General features: G+C 39.9%; 1 protein-coding gene across 1 annotated transcript; it reads left to right on the plus strand.

Moving 5' to 3' along the window:
* Positions 1-782: 782 nt before the first annotated feature.
* LOC103539089 (protein-glutamine gamma-glutamyltransferase 5) lies at positions 783-15323 on the plus strand. The gene is made up of 13 exons (XM_030444672.1): positions 783-789; positions 3053-3232; positions 3515-3757; positions 5650-5768; positions 6247-6375; positions 6591-6768; positions 7658-7790; positions 8728-8831; positions 8936-9178; positions 10599-10925; positions 11830-11987; positions 12278-12411; positions 13371-15323. Exons 1-13 carry the CDS (start codon positions 783-785, stop codon positions 15028-15030), a joined length of 3615 nt encoding a protein of 1204 aa, XP_030300532.1. The 3' UTR covers positions 15031-15323.
* The last annotated feature ends 1242 nt before the right edge of the window (positions 15324-16565 follow it).

Raw genomic sequence — 16565 nt, forward strand, 5'->3', positions numbered from 1 at the left:
AATGTTGGGGAGAGGTGGAGTAAGTTAAGAAGCTGCAAAACAGGTTGTGTGCTAGAACATAAATACACACAAAGGATAAAGATATTCTGTAATTTTTACATTCAATTTTACTGTCAGCTTCAAAAATGGTGAATGCATCTCTTTGTTTATTTCACAGTTTAGGTAGGAACATTTACAGCTGCTCATTTCACTCTGACCTCCATCTGGAGGGAGGGCTATGCAGACTTTCTGAAACCTGGGATTTCTTGTTCTGTTGTAATAAAAATGTTCACTGGTGATCATATCTAGAGAGCCTAAATTCATTTTCAGTCTAGTGTTCGTTATTGTTTTCCTGAAGGTGTTTGAAGATGTCTAGCCAGAAGTGAACAGAAGGTGCTGGGATTTTGGGGAACTTTAAATGGCTAAAAATTCTGGATTATCTGAAACGTGTTAGGATTCATTCAGGTCTTAAAATATTTTTGAGACACTGTAAGTTGTGGGACATTGAAAGGTGAGGTCCCATGATCTCTCCCTCCCTTCACCCACAGGACTCTCCCTAATAATGCTGGAAGTTAAAATGAATCATTTATGAGCATCAGTAGACACATGGGTGGGGCCTCTTTGTAAACTGGTATTTTGTTGACGCAATATGTGTGACAGCCTTTTAGTTCTGAATATAAATCTTACTTGAGAGGAAATTAGGTTGGTTCGTGGAGGAGTTCAGTCAGACCTTGCAGTGCATCTTGCTGAGGAGGTATCTCCCCCAGGATTGTGCTTCAGATACTAGTACATGTTCAAGAAAAATGGAAGGTAAGTGTCTTGGAACTTTACTATCACTTAATTGACTACTGAAAGCAGAAATGTTGAAGTAGTCAGGTGCAAGGTCAAAACAAGTTAGTTCATATTGCTGTGTGGAATCAAGTCTAGGGATTACTTCTATGGCTTAGGTTTCATTTGTGGACTTAGTGAGAAGGAAAAAACAAAGAAACAAACAACTTTTAAAAAGCTCTTGCCTTTTTATAAAAGGAAAAAGAGAGTTACAGAAAATAATTGGTGAAACAATAACCAATTCTGAGGATAAGAAAGAGATTGGAAAAGAGTACTTTTTATTTCAAGCATAAGCTACACAGTTTTCTGTGGTCTCCTTCTAGAAGCAATCATTTCAAAACTGATACCTGGAGTATACTCTCTGGCATGAAGATAAAATGTCAATTGATAGAGAAAACCAGTGACTGGTATTGGAGGTCAGGTTTCTACCAGAGAGAGAAAACCTGTAGGAGATATGAAATTGATTAGCCTTTAGTATTTTCTCTGAGCTGTCTTTACTTAAAAAGGCAGTTGTTAACTTCTTTGTGATCCAGTTACGATAATTAAGTCTGATAAGCAAACTGTGGGCTGACTTTAGGGAAACATGGGAAACATGTAATGTCTCAACTGCCTGATGTTCCTGTTTATCTGGATGAATGAGTTGATGCAGTGTGCTTATCTTGGTTTATAAATGCCTCCAGAAGATGGACGAGGATCTCTCAGGTTTTTTCAGTGTTCTAGACCACAGAAATTCACCATGTGTGCTATAAGTGCTTCTAATCCTTTCTGTTTAAACAGAACACTTTTGGTTGATGACTCTTATTAAGATATGGGGTTTTTAGTTCAATTTCTTGTTAGCAGGTATGATGTATTCATGGACAATAATGATGTAATGCATTGTTCTCTTTTTTGGTTATTGTTGGTAGCATGCTTTTATTAAACATGGGTAACACCCAGGTCTACATTTATCTGCTGATCTTTGCTGAAGAGTTGGATGACCAGACCATTTCATTACCCAGTTTAAATGGTTTGATGAAAAGGGTAATTATTTTGGCTCAAGGAAACAAATCAGAAACAGCTGGGTTTGGCTTCTTTGCCTACCCGCCCTCCTAATTAATTTCAGTTCTTATTTACTTCAGGATGTGATCCTGTGCTGATCCCATGGCGCTACCTATGAGTCTCCTTTTATGTGGATAAACCCTTGTTTCTGGATGGGAATTTTTTTTTCCCCATAAACACTAACTTTGTATTCATCTTAGTGCCAATGTAGTTTGAGAAGTTGTATTGTTTGGTTGTTCTGCAGGCTTAGCAGGACCAATCTTAACCCTTTAGAATTAAAATAATATGCAAGACTTTGTAGTTCAGCAAACCCAGTTCCAAAATTGCTGAGAATCTGTGGCTTCCATTTTCTTCAATTAGAGAGAAGCACTTTTGAAAATAAAAAGTTGTATGCAAATAAGTAAAAATTAGTGTTGCCACCCATCCTTCTGGCACCGGGATCATGATTACTCCTATGAAATGGCTGATATCCAAGCAGGATGCTTAAGGGATAAGCAGTCAAGATTGTTATCAAACTCGTCATAGCTCCTAGGATAGATTGTCAGCAATTTTTTAAATGTCACAATTTAGTGATTATTTCCTTCTCCACTAAGTTCCTCAAATGATGTCTGCAAACCTTGACTTCAGGACTTTAGGAAATGCAGACCGAGAAATTTGCATGCATATTTAAGAGTATATACAATTTTGCAGGAATATTTTTTTTCCAGAACTCATTTTTTATATCAGTTAAGCTTTAAAATACCTACATTTTAAAATCAGATGTTTTATTTCTTCAATTTGCTTTACTATTTTATTGCTTGTATGAAAACAAGCTCTAAACTGATAGCAAAAGTATGTGCAAAATGTTAGCTGCCTGTCTGTGGTTGAAAAGTAACCCTAGATAGTGTGTTGTAATGTGGAGAGAATATTACGATATAAAATCAATTTTCATCATCAGGTATTTATAAAGCAAAAAGGCAAGATAGAAAAGATAAAAAACTTGTAGCATAACTTTACACAAGTTTTCACCTGCAAACTAGAAAAATGGTGAACTTTTAAGTGTATTTTTATGGATGTATGTCTCAATCTTGGTGTTGCTGAATTTTATATGTAGTCTTGAATAAATTTTTGGAAACAATTCTCCTTTTTTATAAAATCTTGACCTTGGCCACTGATGGGGACTCAAATATTTGTTTTTTTCCTTTGTGTTCTGTTCTCCATTCTGCAGTCATTGAACTGGGAGAAGTCGACTTGAACTGTCCTTCCAACTGCCAAATTCATAATACCCATTTCTTCGGAACCGACAGACAGATAATAAGGAGAGGGCAAGCCTTCAGCTTTTATGCCTCCTTCCAAAATCGGGAATGGGATGACTCGGCGGACCAGGCTGTTTTCAGTGTGGAGACAGGTAGTCACTCCCAAACTCTGTGTAGTCTTTCCCAGGCCTTTGCTGCTAAGTTGCATTTCCCATAGTCTTCAGTGATAATTGGTATCTACTCATTCATTTTCCCCTAACTCGGGCAGTCCTGCTAGCATGTGAAGTTTTCTCACCCTGCTGCTCAAGTGACAAATGAAAAAGAAATCCACCCTTGAGAGCTTTGCATTGCAAATGATGGCTAAACAAATGACTTGCTTTTTACATGTGCTTTGTCTAATGTCTGATTGAAGTTATATTTATTTTCCTGAAAAGGCCTCAGACCCTGTGAATCAAATGAGACAAAATGTAGCTTCCCAATGGGCAGATGTCTAGATCAAACCTGCTGGAGTGCTTCGTACAAAATTCATCAGCCAAAATGCATCAGTATCAGCGTGTTTCCACCCTCCAATGCCTGCATTGGCCGTTACATTCTCAATATGCAAATCACATCTTGTGGTCACACATATCAGCGGTGTCTTGGAGATTTTTATGTTCTTTTTAACCCTTGGTGTGCAGGTAAGGACTCTAACAATAATCAGATAATTTAAAGAAAAATGCTAATGTTGAATAAAATGTTGAACATATTACTTATCCTGTAGGTAACGGCTCGAATTGAAGAAATAATGAGAAAGGAGGGATTTTGGTATCGGGTTTGGGGTTTTTTTGTTTGTTTATTTGGTTGTTTTTCTCTGCCAGTTTGAGACTGTCTCAAGCCAGTGTTTTGATTTGAATTCTTAATGGTAGCAGGGATGTGTTGTAACTTTTTTCACCTACTTTTATGATGACTTGACAAGACAAGAAGCAATGGGTGCAAGCTGAAATACAGGAGATTTCCTCTGAACATCAGGAAACACTTTCGTACTTTGAGGGTGACTGAGCACTGGCACATCCTTGGAGATATTAAAAAGCCATCTAGACATGGTCCGGGGCAACCAGCTCAAGATGTCCCTTCTTGTGCTGGGTTAACCCTGGCTGGATACCAGGTACCCACCAAATCCACTCTATTCATATCCCTTCTCAGATGGACATGGGGGAGAAAATACAATGAAAGGCTCTTGGTTTGAATGAAGGATAGGGAGATATCACGCATCAGTTACTGTCATGGGCAAAGCTCTACTTCTCCTTCTTCCTCAGAGGGTGGACTCCACACACTCTTCCTCTGACCCAGTGTGTGTGGTCCCTCCCATAGGAGACAGACCTCCATGAACTTCTCCATTGTGAGTCCTTCTCACAGGCTACAGTTCTTCATCAACTGCTCCATGGGGCGTAGCCCTTCAGAAAAAGACTGTGCATCCCCCATGGGATCACAGGTTTTGCCAGCAAGCTTTCTCCCCTGTGGGCTACCCTTTCCATGGGTCCTGGCAGGAACCTGTTCTTGTGTTGACTTTTCATGGTGGGGTCACAACCTCCTCTGAGTGCATCACCTGCTCTGTCACAGGGTCCTTCACAGGCTGCAGGTGGATATCTGCTCTACTGGTATCCTCCATGGGCTGCAGGGGGACAGCCTGTTTCAGCATGGTCTTCATTATTGGCTGTCAGAGAATCTCTGCTCTGGTGCCTGTAGCCTGTAGCACCTCCTCCTTCTTCACTGGCCTCATTGTCCGTAGAGTTTTTCCTCTCCTAAATTTTCAGCTCTCTCCCAGTTGCAATTGCTGTTGCACAGGTTTTTTTCCCTGTGCAAAGGGGAAAGCAAGGACAAAGCCGTTGTTCTGTGATTCTGTGACTCCTTGGGTATTGACATGAAATAATGTAGTACAAATACATAGGAAATTTTGCAGATCTGGTTCTGTTAGCAAGCAATTCTGCAGTCTGTAGGATCATAGAATGATAGAGTAATTTGGGTTAGAACAGACCTCTAGAGCTCATCTAGTACAACCCCCATGCAGTAAGCAAGGACACCCTCAACTACATCAGGTTGCTCAGAGCTTCATCAAGCTTCACCTTGAATATCTGCAGTGATGAGGCCTCAGCTATCTCCCTGGGCAGCCTGTTCCATTTTTCCACAACCCTCATGACAAAGAGTATTTTCCTAACATCCAATCTAAATTTATCTTGCCAAAATCATTACATGGCAAATATTAACATTGCCTGTACTTTGGTTATGGTCAAAATTAGATACCCAACTTTAAGTGTGCAGTATTTGACTCCTAGAACAGCTTAGAATGAAGATAAATTGCAAGTTCTGTATTTCATGTATGCTGCAGCAGGGAGAGACTTAATAAAATAATATCTAGATGTAAGTAGAAATGAATAATCTGTGACTGTTTAAAGAGCCCACACTCTTGAGTATGTTTAAAGGTATAAACCAAAAATAGGTACTAAGAGAAAGAAGGGTCCAGTGAAGTAAAAGTTAAAGAAGTGCTAGAAATGTACATACTGTCTGACTGATAGCTCTGCATCTTTTCCAGATGACCCTGTCTATATGGACAATCAGGCCCATAGAGAAGAATATGTTCTGAATGAACATGGGATACTGTATGAAGGAGTTCACAAGCATATTACCTCTCGACCATGGCACTTTGGACAGGTATTTTTTCAAGATTTCTCATCCATATACAGATAAATAAAACATTATCCATAATTTTTCAGAAATACATGCTGTGTTACAGAGTGTGACAGTCTTAGAACAAGACCAGACTATGCATGAACAACCCAAAATGTCTGAGAATCTCACAGTAGCCTGAATAACTGGAAAGAAATTTAATGTAGAAAAATTAAGGAAACTGCATAATGTTCTTGGAAAGGGTGGAACAGTATATTGTGCTTCTGGAGAAAATTATTCCACCATTAGTCAAACATAAGCACAAATGACATGTTTTTATCTTTTATTTTCCTTCAGACAGATAGACTGTGTAGATGATTAGGAGCTGTACTTGATTAAAAATAAAAAAAAAGTCATAAAATTGCAGAGGACTAGAGCGGGCAAATAAAAAGACAATTGACAAAGAAGGAACTTTATCAGTGTCTAAATACTATGATGCCTGTGTTAACTTCTCTTTCCTCAGTTTGAAGATGGGATTCTGGATATCTGCTTGAAGATCCTAGACATGGGTGCAAGTTACCATCATGGCTCTGATCGTGACCATTGTTGGCGCAATGATCCTGTGCATGTCAGCATGGTTGTAAATCACATGGTAAGACCTCTAAAGGTGTGTGACCTCTGAACAGATTGGATCACACTTCATAGTATTACAGCAGGACTAACTGTGCAGTAATCGAAGAGTATGATTAGCAGGTGAAATCCTTTCTGTGTTTAGGTTCACAGGAAAAACTGGTATCTGATGATTTTGTGGCATGCTTAGGGCGTGAGGACATGGCCAACTGTTTGAAAAGACTTTTCTTTTTCTAGATAAGCAGCCATACAACTAACAGTATAATGAAGATTCCAGAAAACAACGATTACCTGAAAGGAACAAAACCATTTTCCTGGAATGGAAGCGTCCCTATTCTTCAGCAGTGGTACAATGGCAGATGCAGGCCGGTCAGATATGGTTACTGTGGGTCTCTTGCTTCAGTCATGTGCACAGGTATGATATTTCAGTCTGTCCTTACCTAGTTATTCAAAAAAGAGAGAAAAAACAGACCAAAAATCTCTATCTCTAAAAACTACAGGAAGAATATTACATGAACTTTACTAGAAAATAAATGGAGTATTTTTCTTTTGTTATGATATGGCATGACTCCTAACATAGTGTTTACTACCAACCTGTTGCTTCCCTATACAATATGAAGAACAAGAAAAAAAGCAGTTCTGTCTTTTCTGTGATCTTTATACCATGTAGCCATCAATTCTGCATCTTTAATTTAAACACCGAGCAAGTGCAGCATCTCTGAGCCAAAATTTATCCTTTGGGTGAAGTTTTACTGAACCTGCTTCTACATTGAACAAAATTAAATTGATATTCCATATATTAATCTGTATGTGGTATACCCTGTTTGGAAAAAAATTATGCTATTTCATTAAAGTAGCATCAGGATCATTATCATCATTCAGGATGCCCAGAGAGGCTGTGGAGTCTCTTTCTCTAGAGACATTCAAAACCTTTCTTGACTTGTTCCTCTGTGATAATCTACTCTAAATGATCCTGCTCTGACAGGGAAGTAGAACTAGGTGATATTCAGAGATCTTTTCCAGCCCTACCACTCTGTGATTTTGTGATTATTTCTGAAGTTACAATGGGTATTTTCTGTTGGTTTTTTTTTTTTTTTTTTAAGCTGCAATAGGCTCTTTTCTGACTTCTTTTCAACACCTAAATAGTTTAGAAGACAGAATCACTGCATCCCAAATGTTGTCTCCTGGTCATTGCATTTATATAATTGCAAATTAGAGTATAGAATAATTATATATAAACTAAGTGTAGGATTTGCTTGATTAATTGCCATTTGTAATGACTTATGAATGTTTTTTCCTTACAGTGATGAGGTGTTTGGGAATTCCAAGCCGTGTTGTCACAAATTTCTGTTTTCCATGCTCAACTGAGAATCCTCTTGGTGTCAATGAGATTTTTGACTGTACTGGAAAAAACCTGTGTGGTAAAGACAAGCTATGGTAAATAAATAAATAAGCTCTTTTGGTTCTGTCAAAAATTAGATTGTAGAAAGACTAGTGTAAATCTAGCAGATCACTGTATGTCTTTCACTGCTGTGGCAAAGCTGTTTAGTTTCCTAACAGTGAATTTCCAAAATTTAGTAGGTAAAGAGGCAATCAGCTCAAAATACATTTTCCAAAGAGAAAAAAACCAAACAACTAAAACACACTGTCATGAGAATTGATGCTACCTGCTTATCCTTCTCAGTTGAGAGAATAAGGGCATCAGTCTTTGTAGCTGTAAAAATATTAAGTAGATCATAAAATGCAAGGAAATACTTGTTATGAGTTAGGGCTACTATCTTCAGTCATAATCAACTGGCTGACTATTATGTTGTCGTCTTGAGGTTCCTTATCATGGATTGCTTTATTCTTGTAAGCCTTTTCATTCACGTTCATATAAATACGACATTATCACTCATCACTACAGAATTTTATGTTTTCACCCTTGTCTTGTATATTCATAGTTCCACTGAACCAGAATTTTGTTTGTATCCAAGTCTCATCTGTGAGAGCTTTTAATGAATTTTCTGCCCTTTACACATATCAGAAAGACGAGGTCAAACTGAAATACTAAGGGAATGAGGGTCGTAATTTAGCACAGAAGACTTAAGGGTCTATTCTTTATAAGCCATTAAAAAGAAGAATAAACCAGTATATGATTTTTCCTCCAAAGAACCAGGAGGAAAAGAAACTATTTAAACAAACAAACAAACAAAAGAGGTTATAAGAATGTTTTATAATCACATCTGCAGAGTCCTGGAATGAACTTCGAGTCTGAATGCTATGAAGCAGAACTGTCTGCAAACATTGTTAACAGTTTTAAGACAGGTCTTCAGTTGAAGCATTGAACTTGATCCAAGAGGTGTCTTTAATCCTATATTCCTGCATACCACAGGCGATATCACTGCTGGAATGAATCTTGGATGGCTCGCAGAGACCTAAACCAATGCTGTGGTGATTGGCAGTGTCTGGATCCGACACCTTTGGAAACAGGCAGAGGTAAATATTTACTATAACCATGATTTTTTTCCTCAGTATATGTTGCTGAGTTTCTTTATTAATGATGCTGCTACATATTGTAACATTTTTGTTATCTGTCTTAGGTTCAGCTTGCAGCGGTCCTACATGGGTTCGAAGCATCAGAGAGGGGGAACTGGACTTGGACTATGATGGTCATCATATGTTTTCTCGAGTTAATTCAAACTATGTTGGCTGGCTTTCCCAAAACAATGCCAAGAAAACAAAATTTTTCTGTGATGCTTGGCCATGTGGACAACATCTAATCACCAAGAGTGTTGGCAGTGAGCAATTTGAAGATATCACCGGGGCTTACAAGTATGAACTAGGTATGACAAAAAGTCAGTCAGTGGGTTAAAGGAAACTTTAAATGCTAATAGTATAAAATTATCAATGTAGTCTCTCCTGTGTTAACACGAGTAGAACAATCTGAACTTCCCTGGTTAGAGGAAGATGTTCAAAGATCTTGATTTTTAAGCTTCTAAACCTGTTTAGAAGATTCAAAGAAAGCAGACAGTAATTTCATCCATAGGATGGGATATTACAGTTGGAAGGGACCTACAATGATGACCTGGCCCATTTGCCTGGACAGTTCAGGACTGACCAAAGTTAAAACATACTGTCAAGGGCATTGTCCAAATGCCTCATGCAATGACAGGCATGGGTCACCAGCCACCTCTCTAGAAAGTCTGTTCCAATGTTTGACCACATTCTCAGCAGAGAAATGGTTCCAAATGTCCAGTCTGAAACTCCTCTGATCTAGGTTTGATCCATTCCCGTGTATTCTGTCACTGGATATGAGGGAGAAGAAACCAGAGCCTCCCTCTCACCTTCCTCATGAAGCTGTAAAGAGCTCAGTCTCAGTTGGCTCGGTTGTAAAGATGACCCCTCAGTCTCCTTTTCTCCTAACTAGTCAAATGCAAAGTCCTTTGCCACTCCTCACAGAACATGCTCTGCAGGCAGTTAATGCCTGTCACGGTTTAACTATTTGTATGCACGTTTTGTTCTCACATCTACAGTAGTTTGAAATATTATCAAACTTTTTTCTAAAAAAACCCAAACAACCTTAAATTGGTTTAAAGCCAGGATTTGATTCTTGATGCTTTTTGTACCAGATCTGTCAGAAAGTATAGCTGTTTTCTAAATTAATCTATTATTAGGATATTCTGGTGTCCTTATTTTGGGATACTGATTATTGATTGTTGTCTTCCAGTAGTAAGAAGGAATTCAACTAGCAAAAATTGGTTAAAGGAATGAAGAGTGTATCATAGTTAATAGTAAAATTTCAGGATCTGAGTTTTTTCTTGAAAAGGAACAACAACAACAACAACAAAAAAAAACCAATAAACCCCCCCCCCACAAAAAAACCCCCAGTTGATAGTTGCTTTGTTTGAATGGTGTATATTGCTTTTGAGAAATATGGTTGCATTTCATATACACCTTAACCCTTATAGAGAATTACATTTTGAGTTTTTTACAAACTATATATTTTGGTACTTACATGACCATTTTTAAATTTAAGTAATAAAAATAGAATAATTTCTTTGAATGTTTTTCTGAGATTTTTTTTTTTAATGCATCCAGACTGCTGTATCTTGTGTTTCATTATCCCGTGGATTTGTTTTGCACCAAGATACTGCAGTAGATTTCAGCAAGGAGGAGAAAGAAATTTTAATTATTTTTATAATTAAGGTAGATATGACTTCTTGTGCATTCAGCAGTCTCATTATCATGCATCTTCTTCAACAGGTTCTGTGAAAAACAAAGAAGCCTATTACCGGGCTTACAGAAGAATTCACCCAGGATACTGCAATGCTTCCAACTGTCATATTGATAGAGAGTTATCATCTCTGAAAAACCCATTTTTGAGTGACTCTGGTATTAACATGAGGTTAAAGATGGCTAACTGCCCAATGTATGGAGAAGATGTCCAACTGCACTGGCTGCTTGAAAATTTGCGCAATGAAAATAAAAACCTGAAGTTTAATTTGTGTGCACAAATAATAACATACAGTGGTTGTCCAATGGATCAGTTTTGGAAAGACAGTGTGAATATCACATTGGGCCCAAGGGAAGGTAAGAAGCTGACTTTTTCTAATAGCCTTTTATCCACTGTTTTTTGGTTTGGGTTTTTTGTGGTTTTTTTCAGGAGATAGTTTGTTTTGGAGGGAATTAATATAGAATTCCCAATAGTAGTGGAATGTGAAATTAATACAACATTAAATGTTGACAGCTGAATTTACTTTATGGTGATCATTCAAAAACCAGCAGAGTGTCAATTCTACTTGTATGATGACAAATAGGACTTAGTTTTTCCATAATTTCTCACTGCTTAGAGATTTTTATGATCATATAAAAACTTGTTTCCATTAGAAGTTCAGTTCTGAACTCTATATTCAGTATGAAGTTCTGGCTATCAGAAAATCCAGTGGTTTTCCTTTGGCCAGAAGATATTGCCAGTGTATAACACTTGTCTGGAGCACTAAGTAATTATTTACAGTTACACCATATGCGGAGATGTGCAAAAATGTATCAGAGCATACACTATTGTTTTATTGTTTTCCTGTTTTATATATGTTTCTGGAAAAAAAAAAGATCCCTTCAATTAAAACACATCATTAGAAGACGAAAATTTGCACCTGATATTAACATTCTGTTTTACCAAGATTTCATTTGCCTACATTTGAATTGTTTCTTTGAGAATTACAATGGAGTGAAAGCTTCCAAATTTTGAACAATAGTCATAATAAAGCAGCATCCTTGTATATGCACTGATACAGTTATGTTAACTGAAAAGTGTGAAGCTGATTGTTGAAGCAATGTATCATCCTAAGCCAGAAAAAAAATGATGTCTGCTTTCAAGGATGTTTTCATAACTTAATATTTAGTTAAGATTTTGTAAGTACCAGTTAAACTTTAGTGGAAATACTAGCCAAAAAATATCACAAAATCTAATTAAAACAATTTTTTTTTTTAACAGTGAAAAAAATTCCCCTGTGCATCTCATATAGCCAATATGGACCTTACCTCTGTGATCACAACATTATGAAAGTAGTTGCTGTGTCAGACCCAGAGTGTGGAGAAGCTCTGATGGTGAGCAGGGATATCGTGATCAACAGGCCACCTGTTATTGTAAAGGTAAGGAAATTTAATTATGAGATTTGTGATTCAAGGAACAGACTTAGGGGAATCTTATTGGCCACTTCCTAAGTGCAATACAAATAAACTTGAAATTCCTTTTTCTCCCCCTCTTGTATTATTTTTATTTTAACAGCATTGGTGGGACTTACATGTTTAACTTGGCTTAGAGTGATGTATAGAGATCATAGAAGCAAACCAGAAAGAAACATGCATGAGTAATTCTCCATTGTTAGCTTTGTAAGGGTTACAAAACATAATTTTTTTATTTTTTTTTTTTTTCTGAATAGCTACTGAGCCAGCCCAGGCTGAAAGTACCATGTACTGCAGAGATCTCCTTTTGCAATCCTCTTCAGGAAGATATGAAGAACTGTGTCATGACATTAGAAGGCTGTGGCTTATTCAAAGAGCCAATGACTATTGAGTAAGTTCACCAGTTGTTTAAAGAAGGAAAATATTGGGTGTTGACAAAGGTGTGATACAGAAGTGTAGGTTTTAAGGAAGATAATAGTTCTGATATTTTTGGTCTTTATGAGCCAAGCAGGACTTTTTGCCCCTTATTACTTTGAGACTATTAAACCCCCACTTCTCTTGAAAATGATGGATCACTTAAAGGCTGCTTCTTCATTTTTCTTAAGATTTAAGTGTGTGTTTCAAATTTCTATCTGGAAGGGAATGTACTCTTCACAATAAATTCTAGCTGGCTCCCTCATGCCTTTTAATCCTGTTGATTTTGTAATAGAATTCCTCTAAATATTCATGAACTGGCACTGCAGATATGAACAATTAGAAAATAATTATTAGAAGTAGAAATATGCATTCTATGCTCATAACACGTTAATCACAGGAAGCTGGAAACTTCCAGGATGCTATAACATCCTAGGAAAAGTAGCTGTTCATTAATATGCATTGCTGTTTTTCATGACAATGAGAACTGACCAAAGTATGACAAATTTTGAGGTGAAGCTATTATGAATTTTTCTCACTTGAATAATAATGAGCTTGATTCCACACAGCTGCCCAATCCTATTTAAAATATTGAAAATGAGAAACAGTAAATATATTTTTGAGACAGAGAAGTGCTACATTTCTGAAGACTTCAAGGGTGCATCTTGAATGAGCTTTACATTTCCAGTTACCGAGCTGATTATGGAAGTTTGCCAAATATTTCAGAACAGAAGTTGTTACCATGCCTTAACAACTCAGAAAATGTTTTGTTTTGTTGTGTTTTGATGAAGGCAAGAATAGCAACTTTGTCATAAGTGTTTGTCTCTGAGGATGTTTTTTAACAAATAAAACCTAATTGCACGTGCTCATCTTGTAGTGCTGAATCAGGTCACAGAGCTACCCAGGGTCCTAATTCTTCTGCTTTTCTTTGCCCAGCTTAGGAACGCTGGCAGCCAACCAACAGGCACGGACCATCGTTGAGTTCACACCTTACAGGCTTGGCAGCCACCGGCTCTTGGCCAACTTCGGATGCCACAAGTTTGCCTATTGCAAGGGGTGTGCCAAGGCTGAAGTATGTAGTCCTGTGGGCCAGAATGGCACCCTGCCTGTCAGCCAGAATGGGTCACTCCCAGTGTGTGAGAATGGCTCCCTCCCCATGGACAACTCTGGGCCTGTCCCTGTGACAGATCCTGGGTTAAATTCCATGTGTGAATATATATGTATCCCAGTCTGCAACCCGAACTGCAGTGCAGGAGGCCAGCCTGTGTACGACTTCGTGTACCTCCCTGCAGGCCACCCCTTATGCAACTCCATCTGCAACCAAGGCTTCAATCCAAGCGGCACTGCTGGTTTTGAACTGGGATGTGATCCTGGCTTCCGTGTCATATGTGAGACCGTGCCTCCTGCTACGTGTGCCGCAATGCCTCCATCCATGTATGGCTCCATGCCCGCCCCAACATCCAACCCTGTGTGCCCCCCTATGCCTCACGTGGTGTTTGAGACAGGTCCCACTACTGCACACCAGCCTGGAGGTGGAGTGGGGCAGATGCCCTACTCTGTCTCCGTCCCTGCAAATAACGCGGTGAGTGCTCTGCTGACCCACTTTATGGCTGGCTCCAGTCCCACTGCGGCAACTCAAGCAGTCCCTACCCATATGACTGCTCTTCCGACCCAGCCCGTCTGCTCTCCAGTAGTCCACACCATTGGCAGTCCCATGCCCCCAGCTCCCATCGCAGTGCCTGCTGCCTCCATCTCTCACATAGTCTGTGGCTCCGCACCGTCTCCCACCGCCCAACCCCTGAGTGCCCCAGTAGCCCATGGCGTGTGCTCCACAGACCCTTGCCCGGCACCATCCCCAGCTTCCCGCCCCACCACCCGCAGTAACACCCCGGCAGGACTGCAGACGGGGAGCTCCCCAGCAGCCCACGGCCTGTGTTCCCCAGCTCCCCGCCCTGTAGGACCCCCAGCAGCCCACTCACTCTGCTCTCCGTCCCCCCGCCCAGTGGGACCCCCTGCCACCCACTCGCTCTGCTCCCCTGCCACTACCTCTCTGGGAGCCACAGGGGCCCGGCCCTCCAGCTTGCCGCCCGCTTGCCCTGAGGACTCGTCAGCAGCCTGCCCGCCATGCCCCCCAACCCCACAGCCCTTGTCAGCCACCACAGCCCGCTCCCTCTGTGCCCCTGGCTCTCGCCCGGTCTCCCGGCTTGTGGCCACAGTGGGGTCTCGCTCGGTGTGCGGCTCGCAGTGGGGCCCCTCCTCCGACACCACCGCTCGCTCAGGCTCCCACTCAATGTGGACACCTGCCTCCCGCTCAGCCTGGAGCCTCGCAGGCCGCTCTGGTTACTCCTCCGTGACCCGCAACGCCTATGGCACAGTCACACGGCCTCCGTACAGCTCCTTGTCCCGCTCCTCCTACAACGCTTTGTCCCGCTCTTCCTATACCACCCTACCCCGCTCAACCTCTCCCTCTGCCTATGCCACCCTGCCCCGCTCTGGGTCGCGCCCTACCAGCAGCACCGTACCCCAGGTTGGGTCCCGCAGGCCCTGGAGCCCCAGCAGGAGCACTTTCAGCTACTTCAAACGCAAATATCTGTAATGGAGAGCAGCGTGGGGAAAAGCCAAAGATGGCGATTAAAGCCCACGCACAGATGCTTTGAAAGAGGTTAGAAATAGGGTGACAGAGAGCAGTGAGCAGTATTTATCTATGGATTTGAGATGTGCCAGAGAGCAGGCAGCTAGCCGACTGCTGAGGGATGGCTTTGATGCAAAGCTTGTACGTCTTGAGATATGGAACGGCGGGAGTGACAAGTGAACGTGTTCCTCATGGAGCCACAGTGACAGTACTTGAACAGTGCAAGTAATCAGACTTACTTGCTCAGTCAACCTGTTTTCTAAATGATGTACTTTCACTCTCTCTTCTCGTGATTTCTTGTAATGCATATTTCTCGTATCTTCCCTGGACTACAGCACTCACAGCAAATCTCTCTCACTGCATGAAATGTGCTGTCCTTAGGACACTGCAAAGAGATGGCTGCAGAACTGCCTTACATCTCACCCTACAGACTGGGCCTCTGAGCCCTTCTATTGCTGTGGCTCAGATCAGTTCTGTATGCACTCAGATTTTCTTAGTTAAGAGGTAATGAAAACAGTGGAGGTCATGAAGTAACTGAATTGTTACTAATCACCTGGAGAGTTATGGTTTTTTGTTGTTGTTGTTGGGTTTGTTTTGTTTTTTAAAAAGCCCACACAATTATAATAAATGTTATGTTTCTACTCTTGATGTATTACGCTTCCAGTTTCAGGAATTTACAGGTGAGATTAGAAGGGCTGCGAAACATAATGAATTAATACCAACTTCTTGGCTTTCACAGCTGAATGTTTTTCATATAGCATATTAAAAAGATTTCCTCATAATTTATTGCATGCATTTAGGTTTGTGGTAAAAGCTCTAATTCTAAGATTGTACCTTTTTTAGTGAATATAGGAAACTTCTGTCAATAGACTTGAAATAGAGAAGTAAGATGGTCTCCTTTCTTTCCAACACCTAGCCCTCAGAGCTGAGTGGTTAAGAATGTGAATGAAAATGTATTATGTCTTCTTCAGATAATTGGTACTATTTCCATGCTAACATTCTCCCAGCATTTTAGAAAGCAAAATCATGCATTATCATAATGGAACTGTCCCCAGAGTTTGAGTTTATTCACAATAATTTTGGATTTGCTGAAAACAACTCCTAACCCTTCATTATATTCCTCTAGTGCTCCATCATTTTTAGTAGCAAGTGTTAGTGGGGTTTGGTGGTAAGATAAGTTTGCTGGTGCTGCAGAATCTTCAGTTATATAGCAATAGTATTTAAGTAGTATCACTGTAGTTCACACACCTGTGTGCCATGATGAGATTGGATATTTTGGAAAGGTGCGGTGTCAGATATTAGGTATGAATGTATGAACTGTGTCAAATACATATTAATTCTCAGTATGGTAGCATTAAACTTTGCCTCAATATAGTAGTGGCCACAGTTCAGTGACTTGTTTTTTTACACAGTTTCAATAGTCTCTGCTGGGTATTTGCTAAGAATTTCTTTGCCTGACTGAGAATAAAAATACTAATTTAGAAAACCTCTGTAATTCT

This window comes from Calypte anna, chromosome 2 (genome assembly GCF_003957555.1).
Source record: "Calypte anna isolate BGI_N300 chromosome 2, bCalAnn1_v1.p, whole genome shotgun sequence".
Classification (NCBI taxonomy): Eukaryota; Metazoa; Chordata; class Aves; order Apodiformes; family Trochilidae; genus Calypte; species Calypte anna.

What these genes read in the sequence shown, in the direction of transcription:
- LOC103539089 (XM_030444672.1), top strand. An exon ending in TGTTTTCAGTGTGGAGACAG is followed by an intron (nt 3,233 to 3,514) that starts GTAGTCACTCCC and finishes TTTCCTGAAAAG; the next exon opens with GCCTCAGACCCTGTGAATCA. An exon ending in GCATGGTTGTAAATCACATG is followed by an intron (nt 6,376 to 6,590) that starts GTAAGACCTCTA and finishes TTCTTTTTCTAG; the next exon opens with ATAAGCAGCCATACAACTAA.